The following is a 17709-nucleotide window of genomic DNA, read 5'->3' as shown; positions in this document are numbered from 1 at the left end:
ACTCGGGGCACAAACCCTTTCGTTGTTACCCGGATGTTACAGTGATGTTAACAACCAGCTTTTTAATTGAAATTGATCCATCAATTAAGAAACTTTAAAAACCAAGAAATCTCATTTTGTGTTCCTCGTAAACAGTGAGGTCAATAGAATAAATCCGAGGGAACGCTTAGTCCGAAATGATTGGAATGTATCTTTCCCAGGAGATTCTGCTGTAACCAAAGACTTAACGGAGAAATGAGATCTTTTAAAAATCACTTAAAGGGAATTGCGTTTAGTCCCTCAAGATACTGCTCGAAACTTGAAAATATTTTTCACAGGGCCTGTTCAAGTAAAGCTTTGCGTAAGCACTCTCTGGCCATTGTCTTTGGTCCCTGCCACAAACTCCGTTCCCTCGCCACCGACTCTATCCCTCTCCCTGGCCCCTGTCTGAGGCCGAACCAGACCGTTCGTAACCATGGCGTCCTATTTAAGCTTCCGACCGCATATCCGCTCCATCACCAAGACCGCCTACTTCCACCTCCGTAACGTTGCCCGTCTCCTCCCCGGCCTCAGCTCATCAGCTGCTGAAACCCTCGTCCGTGCCTTTGTTACCTCCAGACTGGACTATTTCAATCCTCTCTTGACTGGCCTCCCATCTTCCACCCTCCGTAAACTTGAGCTCATCCATAACTCTGCTGCCTGAATCCTAACTCGCACCAAGTCCCGTTCTCCCTGACCGACATTGGCTCCCGGTCCGGGAACGCCTCGATTTTAAAATTCTTAGCCTTGTGATCAAATCCCTCCATGGCCCTCGCCCCTCCCTATCTCTGTAACCTCCTCCAGCCCTACAATCCTCCGAGATCTCTGCGCTCCTCCAATTCTGGCCTCTTGCACGTCCCCGATTTTCTTCGCTCCACCATTGGCGGCCGTGCCTTCAGCTGCCTGGGCCTTAAGCTCTGGAATTCCCTCCCTAAACCTCTCCACCTCTCTCCTTTTAAAACGGTCCTTAAAACCTCCCTCACCTGTCCTAATATCTCCTTATGTGCCTCGGTGTGAAATTTTGTCTGATAATCGCTCCTGTGAAGTGCCTTGGGACGTTTTACTACATTAAAGGCGCTGTATAAATGCAGGTTGTTTGTCTAGTTCAGTCTCACATTACACGGGTGTCAGCTAGCACCCTAAACCTGCTGCGTGCACTTGTTTTATTGGGGCTCACCCATGCACTAGGTTTATCAGAGGTTTGGGGTGAACATATAGACCAAACCACCAGGTCACTTAGTCCCACCTTTCTAGAACTGGACATCATTAAAAACATTCCTAAATTGATAATATTGTGCTTAAAACTTCTTTTATATTAAATCCCAAAGTAATTTTAGCCTGCAATGGTCAGATGCTGAGAGTGATATTTCTGCCAAAGTAATTAAAATAACAGGAAGCTTGGAGATTTGTCAGCTTTTTATGGCTTGCTGTGCACAGCCCTGCCTGACTATTGACTGGAGTTCCATCCATTCTGGCTATTCCTGAAACTCTGCCCTGTTGTGTGATTAAAGCGTGTGGCTTTGCATAATTCCTTTTTACTTTGCATCGATAGAACATGCAGCCTGTTACAGATATCAAGGACAGTCAGCATGGATTTGTTACGGGAAGGTTGTGGATCACTAACTTGATTTGAATTTTTTATTTTTTTTATTTGTTCATGGGATGTGGGCGTCGTTGGCGAGGCCGGCATTTATTGCCCATCCCTAATTGCCCTTGAGAAGGTGGTGGTGAGCCGCCTTCTTGAACCGCTGCAGTCCGTGTGGTGAAGGTTCTCCCACAGTGCTGTTAGGAAGGGAGTTCCAGGATTTTGACCCAGCGACGATGAAGGAACGGCGATATATTTCCAAGTCGGGATGGTGTTTGACATGGAGGGGAATGTGCAGTTGGTGTTGTTCCCATGTACCTGCTGCCCTTGTCCTTCTAGGTGGTAGAGGTCGCGGGTTTGGGAGGTGCTGTCGAAGAAGCCATGGCGAGTTGCTGCAGTGCATCCTGTGGATGGTACACACTGCAGCCACTGTGTGCCAGTGGTGAAGGGAGTAAATGTTTAGGGTGGTGGATGGGGTGTCAATCAAACGGGTGCCAATTGAGCAGGTAACAAGGAGGGTCGATGAGGGTAGTGCGTTTGACGTAGTCTACATGGATTTTAGCAAGGCTTTTGACAAAGTCCCACATGGCACACTGGTCAAAAAAGTAAAAGTCCATGGGATCCAAGGGAAAGTGGCAAGTTAGATCCAAAATTGGCTCAGTGGCAGGAAGCAAAGGGTAATGGTCGACGGGTGTTTTTGTGACTGGAAGGCTGTTTCCAGTGGGGTTCTGCAGGGATCAGTACTCGGTCCCTTGCTTTTTTTGATATATATTAATGATTTGGACTTAAATGTAAGGGGCATGATGAAGAAGTTTGCAGATGATACAAAAATTGGCCGTGTGGTTGATAGTGAGGAGGAAAGCTGTAGACTGCAGGAAGATATCAATGGACTGGTCAGGTGGGCAGAAAAGTGGCAAATGGAATTCAATCCAGAGAAGTGTGAGGTAATGCATTTGGGGAGGGCAAACGAGGCAAGGGAATACACAATAAATGGGAGGATACTGAGAGATGTAGAGGAAGTGAGGGACCTTGGAATGCATGTCCACAGATCCCTGAAGGTAGCAGGACAGGTAGATAAGGTGGTTAAAAAGGCATATGGGATACTTTCCTTTATTAGCCGAGGCATTGAATGTAAGAGCAGGGAGGTTATGCTGGAACTGTATAAAACACTAGTTAGGCCACAGCTTGAGTACAGTTCTGGTCACCACATTACAGGAAAGATGTGACTGCACTAGAGAGGGTACAGAGGAGATTTACGAGGATGTTGCAGAACTGGAGAATTTTAGTTATGAGGTAAGATTGGATCGGCTGGGGTTGTTTTCTTTGGACCAGAGGAGGCTGAGGGGAGATTTAATTGAGGTGTATAAAATTATGATGGGACTAGATAGAGTGGATAGGGAGGACCTATTTCCCTTAGCAGAGAGGTCAATAACCAGGGGGCACAGATTTAAAGTAATTGGTAGAAGGATTAGAGGGGAGCTGAGGAACATTTTTTTCCCCCAGAGGGTGGTGGGGGTCTGGAACTCACTGCCTGAGGGGGTGGTAGAGGCAGAAACCCTGAACTCATTTAAAAAGCACCTGGATGTGCACCTGAAGAGCCGTGATCTGCAGGGCTACGGACCAAGTGCTGGAGAGTGGGATTAAGCTGGACAGCTCTTTTTTGGCCGGCATGGATACAATGGGCCGAATGGCCTCCTCCTGTGCCCTAACTTTCTCTGATATCTCACCAGAACCCTTGGCCTTGAGTGTCTAACCCCACCACAGTATATTTAGCAGGAAGTGAAACAGAGTCTGAGCTGGGCCAGTGACCTCAGTGAGACCAGTTTTCTGGGATTTGTCACCAAATTATTATTGTCCCTGTTCGGGCCGTGGATCCAATGCAGCAGGTCGCAGGTGGTCGTCACTCGCGCAGGGGACAGAGCCACAAACGACGGCTTTAAGAAAAAAAGCGACACACTGCAGACGCTGGATATCTGAAACAGAAGGTGCCGGAATCACTCAGCAGGGCCTGGCAGGGTTAGTCGGAAACAACAGACCAGTTGATGTTTGTGGTTAGAACCCCGTGTCAAAGCTGGAAGCTGTTGAACAGCCTTTAAATAGGAACAGGAAATGGGGAAGGGAGGGGGGGGTGAAATGCACAGGAACATCTCTGGGACCCCGTCCCTGTTCAGTGCTGGCGAGGGTTCTTGCGCTGGAACCTGCCCCGCTCTGCCGGGCTTTCATGCTGCCTTTTCTACTTGCCTCGCCCCACACCCCTTTAAACTATTCATAGGAGCAGGAGGAGGCCATTCAGCCCCTCGAGCCTGTGACACAGGGACAGGAGGAGGCCATTCAGCCCCTCGAGCCTGTGACACAGGGACAGGAGGAGGCCATTCAGCCCCTCGAGCCTGTGACACAGGGACAGGAGGAGGCCATTCAGCCCCTCGAGCTTGTGACACAGGGACAGGAGGAGGCCATTCAGCCCCTCGAGCCCCCTCCCGCCCCCCCCCCCCCCACCCTGCAGGAGATTCTCCTGTCCCTGGGCTGCTGGGAGACCTGGGTCCATCGAACTCTGGAACAATCGAGTGGGTCGGAGCGCACGGCCGCGAGGGAGCCAGGGAAAACCTGGTTCATCAGGACTGTGGTATGATCTGTCTGCTTCTCGGTGTTGGTGGGGAGAGACGGGGGATAGAGCGCTGAGGGAGCGCTGCACTGTCGGAGGGGCGGTAATGAGGGAGCGCTGCACTGTCGGCGGGGCGGTAATGAGGGAGCGCTGCACTGTCGGAGGGGCGGTAATGAGGGAGCGCTGCACTGTCGGAGGGGCGGTAATGAGGGAGCGCTGCACTGTCGGAGGGGCGGTAATGAGGGAGCGCTGCACTGTCGGAGGGGCGGTAATGAGGGAGCGCTGCACTGTCGGAGGGGCGGTAATGAGGGAGCGCTGCACTGTCGGAGGGGCGGTAATGAGGGAGCGCTGCACTGTCGGAGGGGCGGTAATGAGGGAGCGCTGCACTGTCGGAGGGGCGGTAATGAGGGAGCGCTGCACTGTCGGAGGGGCGGTAATGAGGGAGCGCTGCACTGTCGGAGGGGCGGTAATGAGGGAGCGCTGCACTGTCGGAGGGGCGGTAATGAGGGAGCGCTGCACTGTCGGAGGGGCGGTAATGAGGGAGCGCTGCACTGTCGGAGGGGCGGTAATGAGGGAGCGCTGCACTGTCGGAGGGGCGGTAATGAGGGAGCGCTGCACTGTCGGAGGGGCGGTAATGAGGGAGCGCTGCACTGTCGGAGGGGCGGTAATGAGGGAGCGCTGCACTGTCGGAGGGGCGGTAATGAGGGAGCGCTGCACTGTCGGAGGGGCGGTAATGAGGGAGCGCTGCACTGTCGGAGGGGCGGTAATGAGGGAGCGCTGCACTGTCGGAGGGGCGGTAATGAGGGAGCGCTGCACTGTCGGAGGGGCGGTAATGAGGGAGCGCTGCACTGTCGGAGGGGCGGTAATGAGGGAGCGCTGCACTGTCGGAGGGGCGGTAATGAGGGAGCGCTGCACTGTCGGAGGGGCGGTAATGAGGGAGCGCTGCACTGTCGGAGGGGCGGTAATGAGGGAGCGCTGCACTGTCGGAGGGGCGGTAATGAGGGAGCGCTGCACTGTCGGAGGGGCGGTAATGAGGGAGCGCTGCACTGTCGGAGGGGCGGTAATGAGGGAGCGCTGCACTGTTAAAGGTCTTTCGGATGAGACGTTAAACCGAGGCCCCTCAGGTGGATGTAAAAGATCCCATGGCCACTATTTCGAAGAACAGCAAGGGATTTCTCACAGGGGCCAATATTTATCCCTCAACCAACATCACTGAAGCAGATTATCCGGTCATTTATCACATTGCTGTTTGTGGGATCTTGCTGTGCGCAAATTGGCTGCCACATTTCCTACAACAGTGACTACACTTCAAAATGTACTTCGTCGGCTGTGAAACACTTTGGGACGTCCTGAGGCCGTGCAAGGCGCTAAATGAATGCAAGTCTTTACCTCAGAAGGTGTGGAATGGAGGATTCCTGCAGGCTGCCTTCATTGGTTGGTTTGCTGCTGCCACGGATTACAAAATCACACAGGACATCTCAGGATGTAGAAAACAGAAGTCGTGTTCCTATCGCAGCTCGCAGCTCGGAAACAGCCCACCCGGTCTCTGCCGCTGTTTACATTCCACACGAGCCCTGCTCCCACCCACTTCATCTCACCCGATCAGGCTATCCTTCTGTTCCTTTCTCCCTCCTTCACTTATCGAGCTTCCCCGTTAAATGCAGCTAACCTCCTGAATAGTCACAGGCAAATCCTTCAACCAGATCAAACTCTGAAATGTCTAGCTGAATCGAGCCAAATTCCAGGTTATCAGAGTATGGTACAGCACAGAAGGAGGCCATTCAGCCCATCCAATTAGACCTACTCCCCACCCCTGCTCTTTCCCCATAGCTCTGTAAAATAGTTTTGTAGTATGATATCGGTGTAACATTTCCAGGTACTGGTGTGACATTTCAATTTAAATTATTCAACCCTGACTCTTTGTTTCCACAGATTACATCTTTGATCTCAGCAGCACAAATACCATCAGGTCCCCTGCGATTTTGGAGCGCTGGGTACTGTTCAGTTTTCAATGTCAGGGCTAACACTAAAGTTGGAAAACACAATTATTGGAGACTTTATTTACTTTTTTTTTAATAAACATACTTGCAGCAGTTTTGAATTTTAATTTTTTTACATAATACATTAAGCGTCTCAGGTCTCTCCCCACTTCCTGTCCAATTGTACACCGCCACCACTGGGAAGAAGGTGTAATTACAGTGTGACGTTTACATAGGCAGTTTTAATTATAAATCATGCAGCACAGGAGGAGGCCATTCGGCCCATCGTGCCTGTGCCGGCTCTTTGAAAGAGCTATCCAATTAGTCCCATTCCCCTGCAAATTTTCCCCTTCGAGTATTTATCCAATTCCCTTTTGAAAGTTATTATTGAATCTGCTTCCACCGCCCTAGAATTTATAATGGAAATATAAAAATAAGTACAGAATGTATGACTTTAAAATGGGACTGAATTACATCAGTGCGCTCTGGTCCAGTTATAACCAGTTATACTCCACTCTCTAATCCCATTCCATCTGAAGCCTGCACCTTGTCTTGACTCACTCAGGAGGTCAATTTGTTGTGACACAAGATTTTGGTTGTCATGCAATCAAATTAAACACTTGGGGAAACTTTAATTTATTTGATGTTGATGACAAGATTGGGGAAAGACTTGTTTTGAGAGGTTGGATTAACCATACAAATAGCAGTTATGTTTCTGGGCTTTTTGCAGTTGTTCACACAACTCTCTCTTCCACTTCCTCCCTCACCCTTCCCCACTCCATGTTAAGCCCAATCCCCCAGGTTTCCACTAATGAAGCTGTTGACCCAACAAGAAGAATTGTCCAGGTCGACTTTGACTGTTGAGGGCGTCAGTTCTGCCTCAGAGTTTTGTGAGCTCCAGTCCCACTCCCGAGACCTGAGCGTTCACTGCAGCGCTGGAGGGATCGCTGCATTGTCAGAGAGGCTGTACATTGAGTGAGACATTAAACCGAAGCTCCCTCTGTCTGTCCTCGGTAGTTTGGACGGACGTTAAAGATCTCCAAGTCCCCCAGCCAGTATCCATCCCCTTACCCGAAAAATGAACTGGAAATTCACCTGCTGGATTGTCTGCAAAATGGTTGCTGTGATTGCCTAGAAATCACATTCAAAGTAACTGATTGTACATCGTGTGCTTTGGGATGTTTCTGAGGTCTGATAAAGCGCTAGATAAATGTCTGGTCCTCCCCCTCCCCCACCCAGAGTCTATGGCAAAAGTCTCTACTCCACGGGGCCAGATCCTCGGAGATTAAGAAACTAACCACATGGGGCAATCGATCATGGTCTATGAAATGTCGAGCACCCCTGCCCGTTGATTGGACCATCCTGTGTCCTGCCAGGCTGCCTTACGCAGCAAGAATCACATCCACCAAATTCAGAAAGTTGCAGACAAACAGGGCAGCGTATTTTGTGACCACCGAGCAGTCCCTGCTGTCATTCACCAGCCTCCAGATCGGAACAAACTCGTCAGCTGATATGTGATGGGAGGCGTATATCGACTTGTAGCAACAGCGACTGAAGTGAAAGCGGGGTCCCCCGGACATCTTTGAAGTGTGCGTCGGCCACACGCCCACCTTCTTGGCGCAGATCCCAACAAAGACGTCTTCAATGGTGAGCAGCGGAAGGGAGAGTGCTACCACGTAGACCTTGTAAGCAACGTCCTTGGACACGACGTAAGAGGTTCCACTGCAGTAGTTGGGGTAGATCTTTCCCGGGTACACTGATTCGGGGACGTAGTACAGGCTGCTGGAGTTTCGAACCGCCCTGACTTTCCTGTGCACTCGACCCAGGTACAGGTCCTCTTGCCCATCACCCAGCCCTATCAGGTGCCCCACCAGGTTGTGATAGTTCAAGAAAACGTCATCGTCGACTTTCAGGAGGTACTGCGCACTTGGGCAGTAGGTGCTGAACCAACGCATAATCATGATGGTTTTGTGGGTGAGGTTGAGGTAAGTGTCAACAAAGAGTCCTTGCACCAAGTCCTGGTACCGCTCCGATTCCTCACCGATCAGCTCCCGCTCCTCCTCGGACTCGGGGACCCCCACCGCGAAAAGCGTCCGGACCACACGGCCTTGCACCTCCGTCACTGAGGCCCAGCTGCTCCTGATGGCCCGCCGGCTTTGGAAATGAGCCGGTTTGCTGGCTACGAAACCCAGCAGGAAGACCGGGGAACCGTGGCACGCTCTCGGGTTGGACACCCGGTAGAATCTTGAGGCTTCCCGCTCGAGGGTCTCCCTGTTGAAGTTTGCCGCCTCCCTCCTGGTCTGGGAGAAGCTCTGGGCAGCGAAGGGATTGGGGGAGGGTCGCAGAACCCATTCCTCGATATACCCGGCCGAGAAGACGATCAGGACCAGGACACAGGCAGCCGACAAAAGCAACAGTTTCGGCAAACACCGCGACACTCGCCGTTTACTGGAGGAGAGTTGCATGACGGTGATGGGGGTGGTGTAGACGGCGGCCTGACCAGTACAGGAAATCGCAGGCGTGTGAAGAGGGAGCTGTTAGTCCATCCCAGGAATACTCGAAGCATCTCCTGCACAACAAACAAATGGAAAAGGGAAAGAATTAAGACCAGAAGTCCCGCTGATTGTGGACTTTCTCCGTGAGATCGGCTCAGAGCAGAGGCCGCGTGACACACATCACACAGAACATCCACCGACAGAGCCAGAAACACAACCTCCTCAAAACAGGCAGCACAACTCACAATATCCTCCTCTCCCCGGGTTTCTGACTCCCCATACACTTTAATATCCCACCCAGTCTAATCCCACTCTCCCCCTCACTCCCCATACACTTTAATATCCCACCCAGTCTAATCCCACACTCCACCCTCACTCCCCGTACACTTTAATATCCCACCCAGGCGGTGGGATTAGTTTGGGATTGATACAGAGCTATGGGGAGAGAGTGGGGCAGTGGGATTAGTTTGGGATTGATACAGGACTATGGGGAGAGAGTGGGGCAGTGGGATTAGTTTGGGATTGATACAGGACTATGGGGAGAGAGTGGGGCAGTGGGATTAGTTTGGGATTGATACAGGACTATGGGGAGAGAGTGGGGCAGTGGGATTAGTTTGGGATTGATACAGGACTATGGGGAGAGAGTGGGGCAGTGGGATTAGTTTGGGATTGATACAGGACTATGGGGAGAGAGTGGGGCAGTGGGATTAGTTTGGGATTGCTACAGGGCTATGGGGAGAGAGCGGGGCAGTGGGATTAGTTTGGGGATTGATACAGGGCTATGGGGGGAGAGCGGGGCAGTGAGATTAGTTTGGGATTGATACAGGACTATGGGGAGAGAGCGGGGCAGTGGGATTAGTTTGGGATTGATACAGGACTATGGGGAGAGAGTGGGGCAGTGGGATTAGTTTGGGATTGATACAGGACTATGGGGAGAGAGTGGGGCAGTGGGATTAGTTTGGGATTGATACAGGACTATGGGGAGAGAGTGGGGCAGTGGGATTAGTTTGGGATTGATACAGGACTATGGGGAGAGAGTGGGGCAGTGGGATTAGTTTGGGATTGATACAGGACTATGGGGAGAGAGTGGGGCAGTGGGATTAGTTTGGGATTGATACAGGGCTATGGGGAGAGAGCGGGGCAGTGGGATTAGTTTGGGGATTGATACAGGGCTATGGGGGGAGAGCGGGGCAGTGAGATTAGTTTGGGATTGATACAGGACTATGGGGAGAGAGCGGGGCAGTGGGATTAGTTTGGGATTGATACAGGGCTATGGGGAGAGAGTGGGGCAGTGGGATTAGTTTGGGATTGATACAGGACTATGGGGAGAGAGTGGGGCAGTGGGATTAGTTTGGGGATTGATACAGGGCTATGGGGAGAGAGTGGGGCAGTGGGATTAGTTTGGGATTGATACAGGACTATGGGGAGAGAGTGGGGCAGTGGGATTAGTTTGGGATTGATACAGGACTATGGGGAGAGAGTGGGGCAGTGGGATTAGTTTGGGATTGATACAGGACTATGGGGAGAGAGTGGGGCAGTGGGATTAGTTAGGGGATTGATACAGGGCTATGGGGAGAGAGTGGGGCAGTGGGATTAGTTTGGGATTGATACAGGACTATGGGGAGAGAGTGGGGCAGTGGGATTAGTTTGGGATTGATACAGGACTATGGGGAGAGAGTGGGGCAGTGGGATTAGTTTGGGATTGATACAGGACTATGGGGAGAGAGTGGGGCAGTGGGATTAGTTTTTTTTATTCGTTCATGGGATGTGGGCGTCGCTGATGAGGCCGGCATTTATTGCCCATCCTGAATTGCCCCTGAGAAGGTGGTGGTGAGCTACCTTCTTGAACCGCTGCAGAGAGGCAGAGAGAGACATAGACACAGACACACACACACAGAGACAGAGAGACACAGACACACAGAGACAGACAGAGAGACACAGATACACAGATGAGGCACAGACAGACAGAGACACACAGAGAGACAGAGAGACACAGACACACACACGAGGCACAGACAGACAGAGGCACACAGAGAGACACAGAGAGACACACACACACACACAGACACATAGAGAGACACAGACACAAAGATGAGACACAGACAGAGGCACACAAAGAGACACAGACACACAGAGAGACACAGACACACACACAGACACACAGATGAGGCACAGACAGACAGAGGCACACAGAGAGACACAGACACACAGATGAGACACAGACAGGCACACAGAGAGACACAGACACACAGATGAGGCACAGACAGACAGAGGCACACAGAGAGACACAGACACACACACAGACACACAGACAGACAGAGGCACACAGACACAGACACAGATAGACTCTCCATCACATACCAGCCGCTCGATCGCACATCCGTTTTTGCTGCAATGGGCCGCACTGTCCCGGGACAGGGAGCAGCCGCTCGATGGAGAAGCTGCAGCCGGGAGACGGAGCGGAGCGAAGCCCGACCACAGACGGGGGACCCTGGGCAGATCCCCGCGCCGCCCATACGGTGGTGGGCAGCGGCCGAGAGTCGGATCCCGGCCCCTGTTTATCCGAGGCTCAGGGCGGCTGCCGGAAGACAATTCAAACCCCGCAGGCACTGAGATCCGATCCAGACTCAGTCTCCCAGCCCATAATATGCAGCAGACAACATCCTCCGCTCGGAGAGTGAGATTAGAACAAATCGAAACCCCAAAACCTCCTCTAATAATCTCACACTCTGTACAGACAGTCTCCCCTTTAATAATCTCACACTCTGTACAGACAGTCTCCCCTCTAATAATCTCACACTCTGTACAGACAGTCTCCCCTTTAATAATCTCACACTCTGTACAGACAGTCTCCCCTTTAATAATCCCCACACTCTGTACAGACAGTCTCTCCTTTAATAATCTCACACTCTGTACAGACAGTCTCTCCTTTAATAATCTCACACTCTGTACAGACAGTCTCTCCTTTAATAATCTCACACTCTGTACAGACAGTCTCTCCTTTAATAATCTCACACTCTGTACAGACAGTCTCTCCTTTAATAATCTCACACTCTGTACAGACAGTCTCTCCTTTAATAATCTCACACTCTGTACAGACAGTCTCTCCTTTAATAATCTCACACTCTGTACAGACAGTCTCTCCTTTAATAATCTCACACTCTGTACAGACAGTCTCTCCTTTAATAATCTCACACTCTGTACAGACAGTCTCCCCTTTAATAATCTCACACTCTGTACAGACAGTCTCTCCTTTAATAATCCCCACACTCTGTACAGACAGTCTCCCCTTTAATAATCTCACACTCTGTACAGACAGTCTCCCCTTTAATAATCTCACACTCTGTACAGACAGTCTCCCCTTTAATAATCTCACACTCTGTACAGACAGTCTCTCCTTTAATAATCTCACACTCTGTACAGACAGTCTCTCCTTTAATAATCTCACACTCTGTACAGACAGTCTCTCCTTTAATAATCCCCACACTCTGTACAGACAGTCTCCCCTTTAATAATCTCACACTCTGTACAGACAGTCTCCCCTTTAATAATCTCACACTCTGTACAGACAGTCTCCCCTTTAATAATCTCACACTCTGTACAGACAGTCTCCCCTTTAATAATCTCACACTCTGTACAGACAGTCTCCCCTTTAATAATCTCACACTCTGTACAGACAGTCTCTCCTTTAATAATCTCACACTCTGTACAGACAGTCTCCCCTTTAATAATCTCACACTCTGTACAGACAGTCTCTCCTTTAATAATCTCACACTCTGTACAGACAGTCTCTCCTTTAATAATCTCACACTCTGTACAGACAGTCTCTCCTTTAATAATCTCACACTCTGTACAGACAGTCTCCCCTTTAATAATCTCACACTCTGTACAGACAGTCTCCCCTTTAATAATCTCACACTCTGTACAGACAGTCTCTCCTTTAATAATCTCACACTCTGTACAGACAGTCTCTCCTTTAATAATCTCACACTCTGTACAGACAGTCTCCCCTTTAATAATCTCACACTCTGTACAGACAGTCTCTCCTTTAATAATCCCCACACTCTGTACAGACAGTCTCTCCTTTAATAATCTCACACTCTGTACAGACAGTCTCCCCTTTAATAATCTCACACTCTGCACAGACAGTCTCTCCTTTAATAATCTCACACTCTGTACAGACAGTCTCCCCTTTAATAATCTCACACTCTGTACAGACAGTCTCCCCTTTAATAATCTCACACTCTGTACAGACAGTCTCCCCTTTAATAATCTCACACTCTGTACAGACAGTCTCCCCTTTAATAATCTCACACTCTGTACAGACAGTCTCTCCTTTAATAATCCCCACACTCTGTACAGACAGTCTCTCCTTTAATAATCTCACACTCTGTACAGACAGTCTCTCCTTTAATAATCTCACACTCTGTACAGACAGTCTCTCCTTTAATAATCTCACACTCTGTACAGACAGTCTCCCCTTTAATAATCTCACACTCTGTACAGACAGTCTCCCCTTTAATAATCTCACACTCTGTACAGACAGTCTCCCCTTTAATAATCTCACACTCTGTACAGACAGTCTCTCCTTTAATAATCCCCACACTCTGTACAGACAGTCTCCCCTTTAATAATCTCACACTCTGTACAGACAGTCTCCCCTTTAATAATCTCACACTCTGTACAGACAGTCTCCCCTTTAATAATCTCACACTCTGTACAGACAGTCTCTCCTTTAATAATCCCCACACTCTGTACAGACAGTCTCCCCTTTAATAATCTCACACTCTGTACAGACAGTCTCCCCTTTAATAATCTCACACTCTGTACAGACAGTCTCTCCTTTAATAATCCCCACACTCTGTACAGACAGTCTCCCCTTTAATAATCTCACACTCTGTACAGACAGTCTCCCCTTTAATAATCTCACACTCTGTACAGACAGTCTCCCCTTTAATAATCTCACACTCTGTACAGACAGTCTCTCCTTTAATAATCCCCACACTCTGTACAGACAGTCTCCCCTTTAATAATCTCACACTCTGTACAGACAGTCTCCCCTTTAATAATCTCACACTCTGTACAGACAGTCTCCCCTTTAATAATCCCCACACTCTGTACAGACAGTCTCCCCTTTAATAATCTCACACTCTGTACAGACAGTCTCTCCTTTAATAATCCCCACACTCTGTACAGACAGTCTCCCCTTTAATAATCTCACACTCTGTACAGACAGTCTCTCCTTTAATAATCTCACACTCTGTACAGACAGTCTCCCCTTTAATAATCTCACACTCTGCACAGACAGTCTCCCCTTTAATAATCTCACACTCTGCACAGACAGTCTCCCCTTTAATAATCTCACACTCTGTACAGACAGTCTCCCCTTTAATAATCCCCACACTCTGTACAGACAGTCTCTCCTTTAATAATCTCACACTCTGTACAGACAGTCTCTCCTTTAATAATCTCACACTCTGTACAGACAGTCTCCCCTTTAATAATCTCACACTCTGTACAGACAGTCTCTCCTTTAATAATCTCACACTCTGTACAGACAGTCTCTCCTTTAATAATCTCACACTCTGTACAGACAGTCTCCCCTTTAATAATCTCACACTCTGCACAGACAGTCTCTCCTTTAATAATCTCACACTCTGTACAGACAGTCTCCCCTTTAATAATCTCACACTCTGTACAGACAGTCTCCCCTTTAATAATCTCACACTCTGTACAGACAGTCTCCCCTTTAATAATCTCACACTCTGTACAGACAGTCTCCCCTTTAATAATCTCACACTCTGTACAGACAGTCTCTCCTTTAATAATCCCCACACTCTGTACAGACAGTCTCTCCTTTAATAATCTCACACTCTGTACAGACAGTCTCTCCTTTAATAATCTCACACTCTGTACAGACAGTCTCTCCTTTAATAATCTCACACTCTGTACAGACAGTCTCCCCTTTAATAATCTCACACTCTGTACAGACAGTCTCCCCTTTAATAATCTCACACTCTGTACAGACAGTCTCCCCTTTAATAATCTCACACTCTGTACAGACAGTCTCTCCTTTAATAATCCCCACACTCTGTACAGACAGTCTCCCCTTTAATAATCTCACACTCTGTACAGACAGTCTCCCCTTTAATAATCTCACACTCTGTACAGACAGTCTCCCCTTTAATAATCTCACACTCTGTACAGACAGTCTCTCCTTTAATAATCCCCACACTCTGTACAGACAGTCTCCCCTTTAATAATCTCACACTCTGTACAGACAGTCTCCCCTTTAATAATCTCACACTCTGTACAGACAGTCTCTCCTTTAATAATCCCCACACTCTGTACAGACAGTCTCCCCTTTAATAATCTCACACTCTGTACAGACAGTCTCCCCTTTAATAATCTCACACTCTGTACAGACAGTCTCCTCTTTAATAATCTCACACTCTGCACAGACAGTCTCCCCTTTAATAATCCCCACACTCTGTACAGACAGTCTCCCCTTTAATAATCTCACACTCTGTACAGACAGTCTCTCCTTTAATAATCCCCACACTCTGTACAGACAGTCTCCCCTTTAATAATCTCACACTCTGCACAGACAGTCTCCCCTTTAATAATCCCCACACTCTGTACAGACAGTCTCCCCTTTAATAATCTCACACTCTGTACAGACAGTCTCTCCTTTAATAATCCCCACACTCTGTACAGACAGTCTCCCCTTTAATAATCTCACACTCTGTACAGACAGTCTCCCCTTTAATAATCTCACACTCTGTACAGACAGTCTCCCCTTTAATAATCTCACACTCTGTACAGACAGTCTCTCCTTTAATAATCCCCACACTCTGTGCAGACAGTCTCTCCTTTAATAATCTCACACTCTGTACAGACAGTCTCTCCTTTAATAATCTCACACTCTGTACAGACAGTCTCCCCTTTAATAATCTCACACTCTGTACAGACAGTCTCCCCTTTAATAATCTCACACTCTGTACAGACAGTCTCCCCTTTAATAATCTCACACTCTGTACAGACAGTCTCCCCTTTAATAATCTCACACTCTGTACAGACAGTCTCCCCTTTAATAATCTCACACTCTGTACAGACAGTCTCCCCTTTAATAATCTCACACTCTGTACAGACAGTCTCCCCTTTAATAATCTCACACTCTGTACAGACAGTCTCCCCTTTAATAATCTCACACTCTGTACAGACAGTCTCCCCTTTAATAATCTCACACTCTGTACAGACAGTCTCTCCTTTAATAATCCCCACACTCTGTGCAGACAGTCTCTCCTTTAATAATCTCACACTCTGTGCAGACAGTCTCTCCTTCAATAATCTTAAATGTAAGGAATCTTACAACACCAGGTTACTGGACGACGAAGGGTACTCTGTTGGTTGCGTCCCATGTTTGTCTTCTGAGGAGGTCTATGCGATTTTTCACTGTGGCCCGTCGGGGAACATTTTAGTAGTCAAGGACATTCAGCCACCAATCTTCGGGTCAGCGTTCTCCAAGGCGGCCTTCGAGACACACAACAACGCAAAATCGTCAAGCAGAAATTGATAGCCAAGTTCCGCACCCATGAGGACAGCCTCAATTGGGATCTTGGGTTCATGTCACACTACACATAACCCCACCAGCGAAAAAAAGTTATCTGTTTTTAATACAACGGGTCATTCTCTGTCTTTCTCTTCCTTTTGGATGTTTCTCCCTCTCTCTCTCTGCCTTTTGTTCTGGCCGTTTGTGTATTCGGTGGTCCTGTAGGTAACATCACTCTGTCTGAACACTTTGATTGCCTTGGCAACGGGCAGTTGGAAAGATTATCTGTAATCACCAGGTATTGTTCTCTGACTATAAATACGGTAACATTCAAGGAATCCCACACTCACCTGACGAAGGAGAAAGCCTCCGAAAGCTTGTGATTTTCAAATAAAACAGTTGGACTATAACCTGGTGTTGTAAGATTCCTTACACTGGTCATTTACCTCATTGCTGTTTGTGGGATCTTGCTGTGCGCAAATTGGCTGCCAGGTTGCCTGCATTACAACACTGACAACACTACAAAAAGTACTTCATTGGCTGTGAAACACCTGGGGACATGCTGAGGTGGTGAAAGGTGCTGTAGAAATGAAAGTTCTCTCCTTTAATTGAGAAGTGAAACCCATCTGATCTGGGCACTGTATTCCCATCCGGTTTGCAGCCATCAGAGAGCCGCGAGAGAGAAACGGGAGCAGAGAAAATAAGGAGAGGAGAATCGATGGAGGAAACGGCAAAAATGATAATCAAGGAGAACGGGGAGGCAGGAAAATCGCAGTTGTTTCGCTTACCTGGTCGTGGGGGAGGCAGTGATATCCAGACTCCAGTGAGAGAGCCGCCTGTCAGCTCACTGCAGCTCCAATTACCGCAACCTGCGGGGACACATGTCACTGGAATAACCTGACCGAGCAGTTCTACTCTCTGAGGGTCAGATTCCAATCTGCTGAGCATTACAGACAAGCCTTAGCACAGCAATTTGAGAAGGCTGTTTGAAAAAAAGGCGTTTACGACCCCACCCTGGCTTTATAAACATAGGTAAAGAATCTTACACCAGGTTATAGTCCAACAATTTTATTTGAAACTTGGACTATAATCTGGTGGTGTAAAATTCTTTACATTTGTCCACCCCAGTCCATCACCGGCATTTTTAAACAGAGGCATAGAGTGCAAAAACAAGGAAGTTATACTGAACCTTTATAATGTGGAGATGCCAGTGATGGACTGGGGTTGACAATTGTAAACAATTTTACAACACCAAGTTATAGTCCAGCAATTTTATTTTAAATTCACAAGCTTTCGGAGGCTTCCTCCTTTCCGAAGGGGAACCAATGGATGCAGTATATTTGGATTTCCAAAAGACATTTGATAAGGTGCCACATAAAAGATTACTGCACAAGATAAGAGCTCATGGTGTTGGGGGTAATATACTGGCATGGATCGAGGATTGGCTAACTAACAGAAAACAAAGAGTCAGGATAAAA

At 48.4% G+C, this 17709-nt stretch overlaps 1 protein-coding gene and 1 long non-coding RNA gene across 4 annotated transcripts; one reads left to right on the top strand and one right to left on the bottom strand.

The window, feature by feature from the left end:
* Nucleotides 1-3289: 3289 nt before the first annotated feature.
* Nucleotides 3290-6301, top strand: LOC137305048 (uncharacterized). The gene is made up of 2 exons (XR_010958661.1): nt 3290-3619; nt 6138-6301. It is a non-coding gene; the product is annotated as an uncharacterized lncRNA (long non-coding RNA).
* On the bottom strand, nt 6238-17047 carry LOC137305047 (beta-1,3-galactosyltransferase 9-like). Of its 3 annotated transcripts, none has more exons than XM_067973816.1 (2): nt 17020-17047; nt 6238-8753 (listed from the first exon to the last, which is right to left on the bottom strand). In XM_067973816.1, exon 2 carries the CDS (start codon nt 8647-8649, stop codon nt 7567-7569), a length of 1083 nt encoding a protein of 360 aa, XP_067829917.1. In that variant the 5' UTR covers nt 8650-8753; nt 17020-17047; the 3' UTR covers nt 6238-7566. The 3 variants fall into 3 exon arrangements, with proteins under 3 accessions (XP_067829917.1, XP_067829918.1, XP_067829916.1); XM_067973817.1 differs by lacking the exon at nt 17020-17047 and adding an exon at nt 16052-16615; XM_067973815.1 differs by lacking the exon at nt 17020-17047 and adding an exon at nt 11041-11389.
* Nucleotides 17048-17709: the final 662 nt, after the last annotated feature.

Source organism: Heptranchias perlo, chromosome 39 (assembly GCF_035084215.1).
Source record: "Heptranchias perlo isolate sHepPer1 chromosome 39, sHepPer1.hap1, whole genome shotgun sequence".
Classification (NCBI taxonomy): Eukaryota; Metazoa; Chordata; class Chondrichthyes; order Hexanchiformes; family Hexanchidae; genus Heptranchias; species Heptranchias perlo.
Note: the sequence above shows the minus strand (reverse complement) of the source record. Positions and strands in the feature narration are given on the sequence as shown.

Excerpts from the sequence above, each read along its gene's own strand:
- LOC137305047 (XM_067973816.1), bottom strand. The coding sequence starts at position 8,649 with ATGCAACTCTCCTCCAGTAAACGGCGAGTGTCGCGGTGTTTGCCGAAA.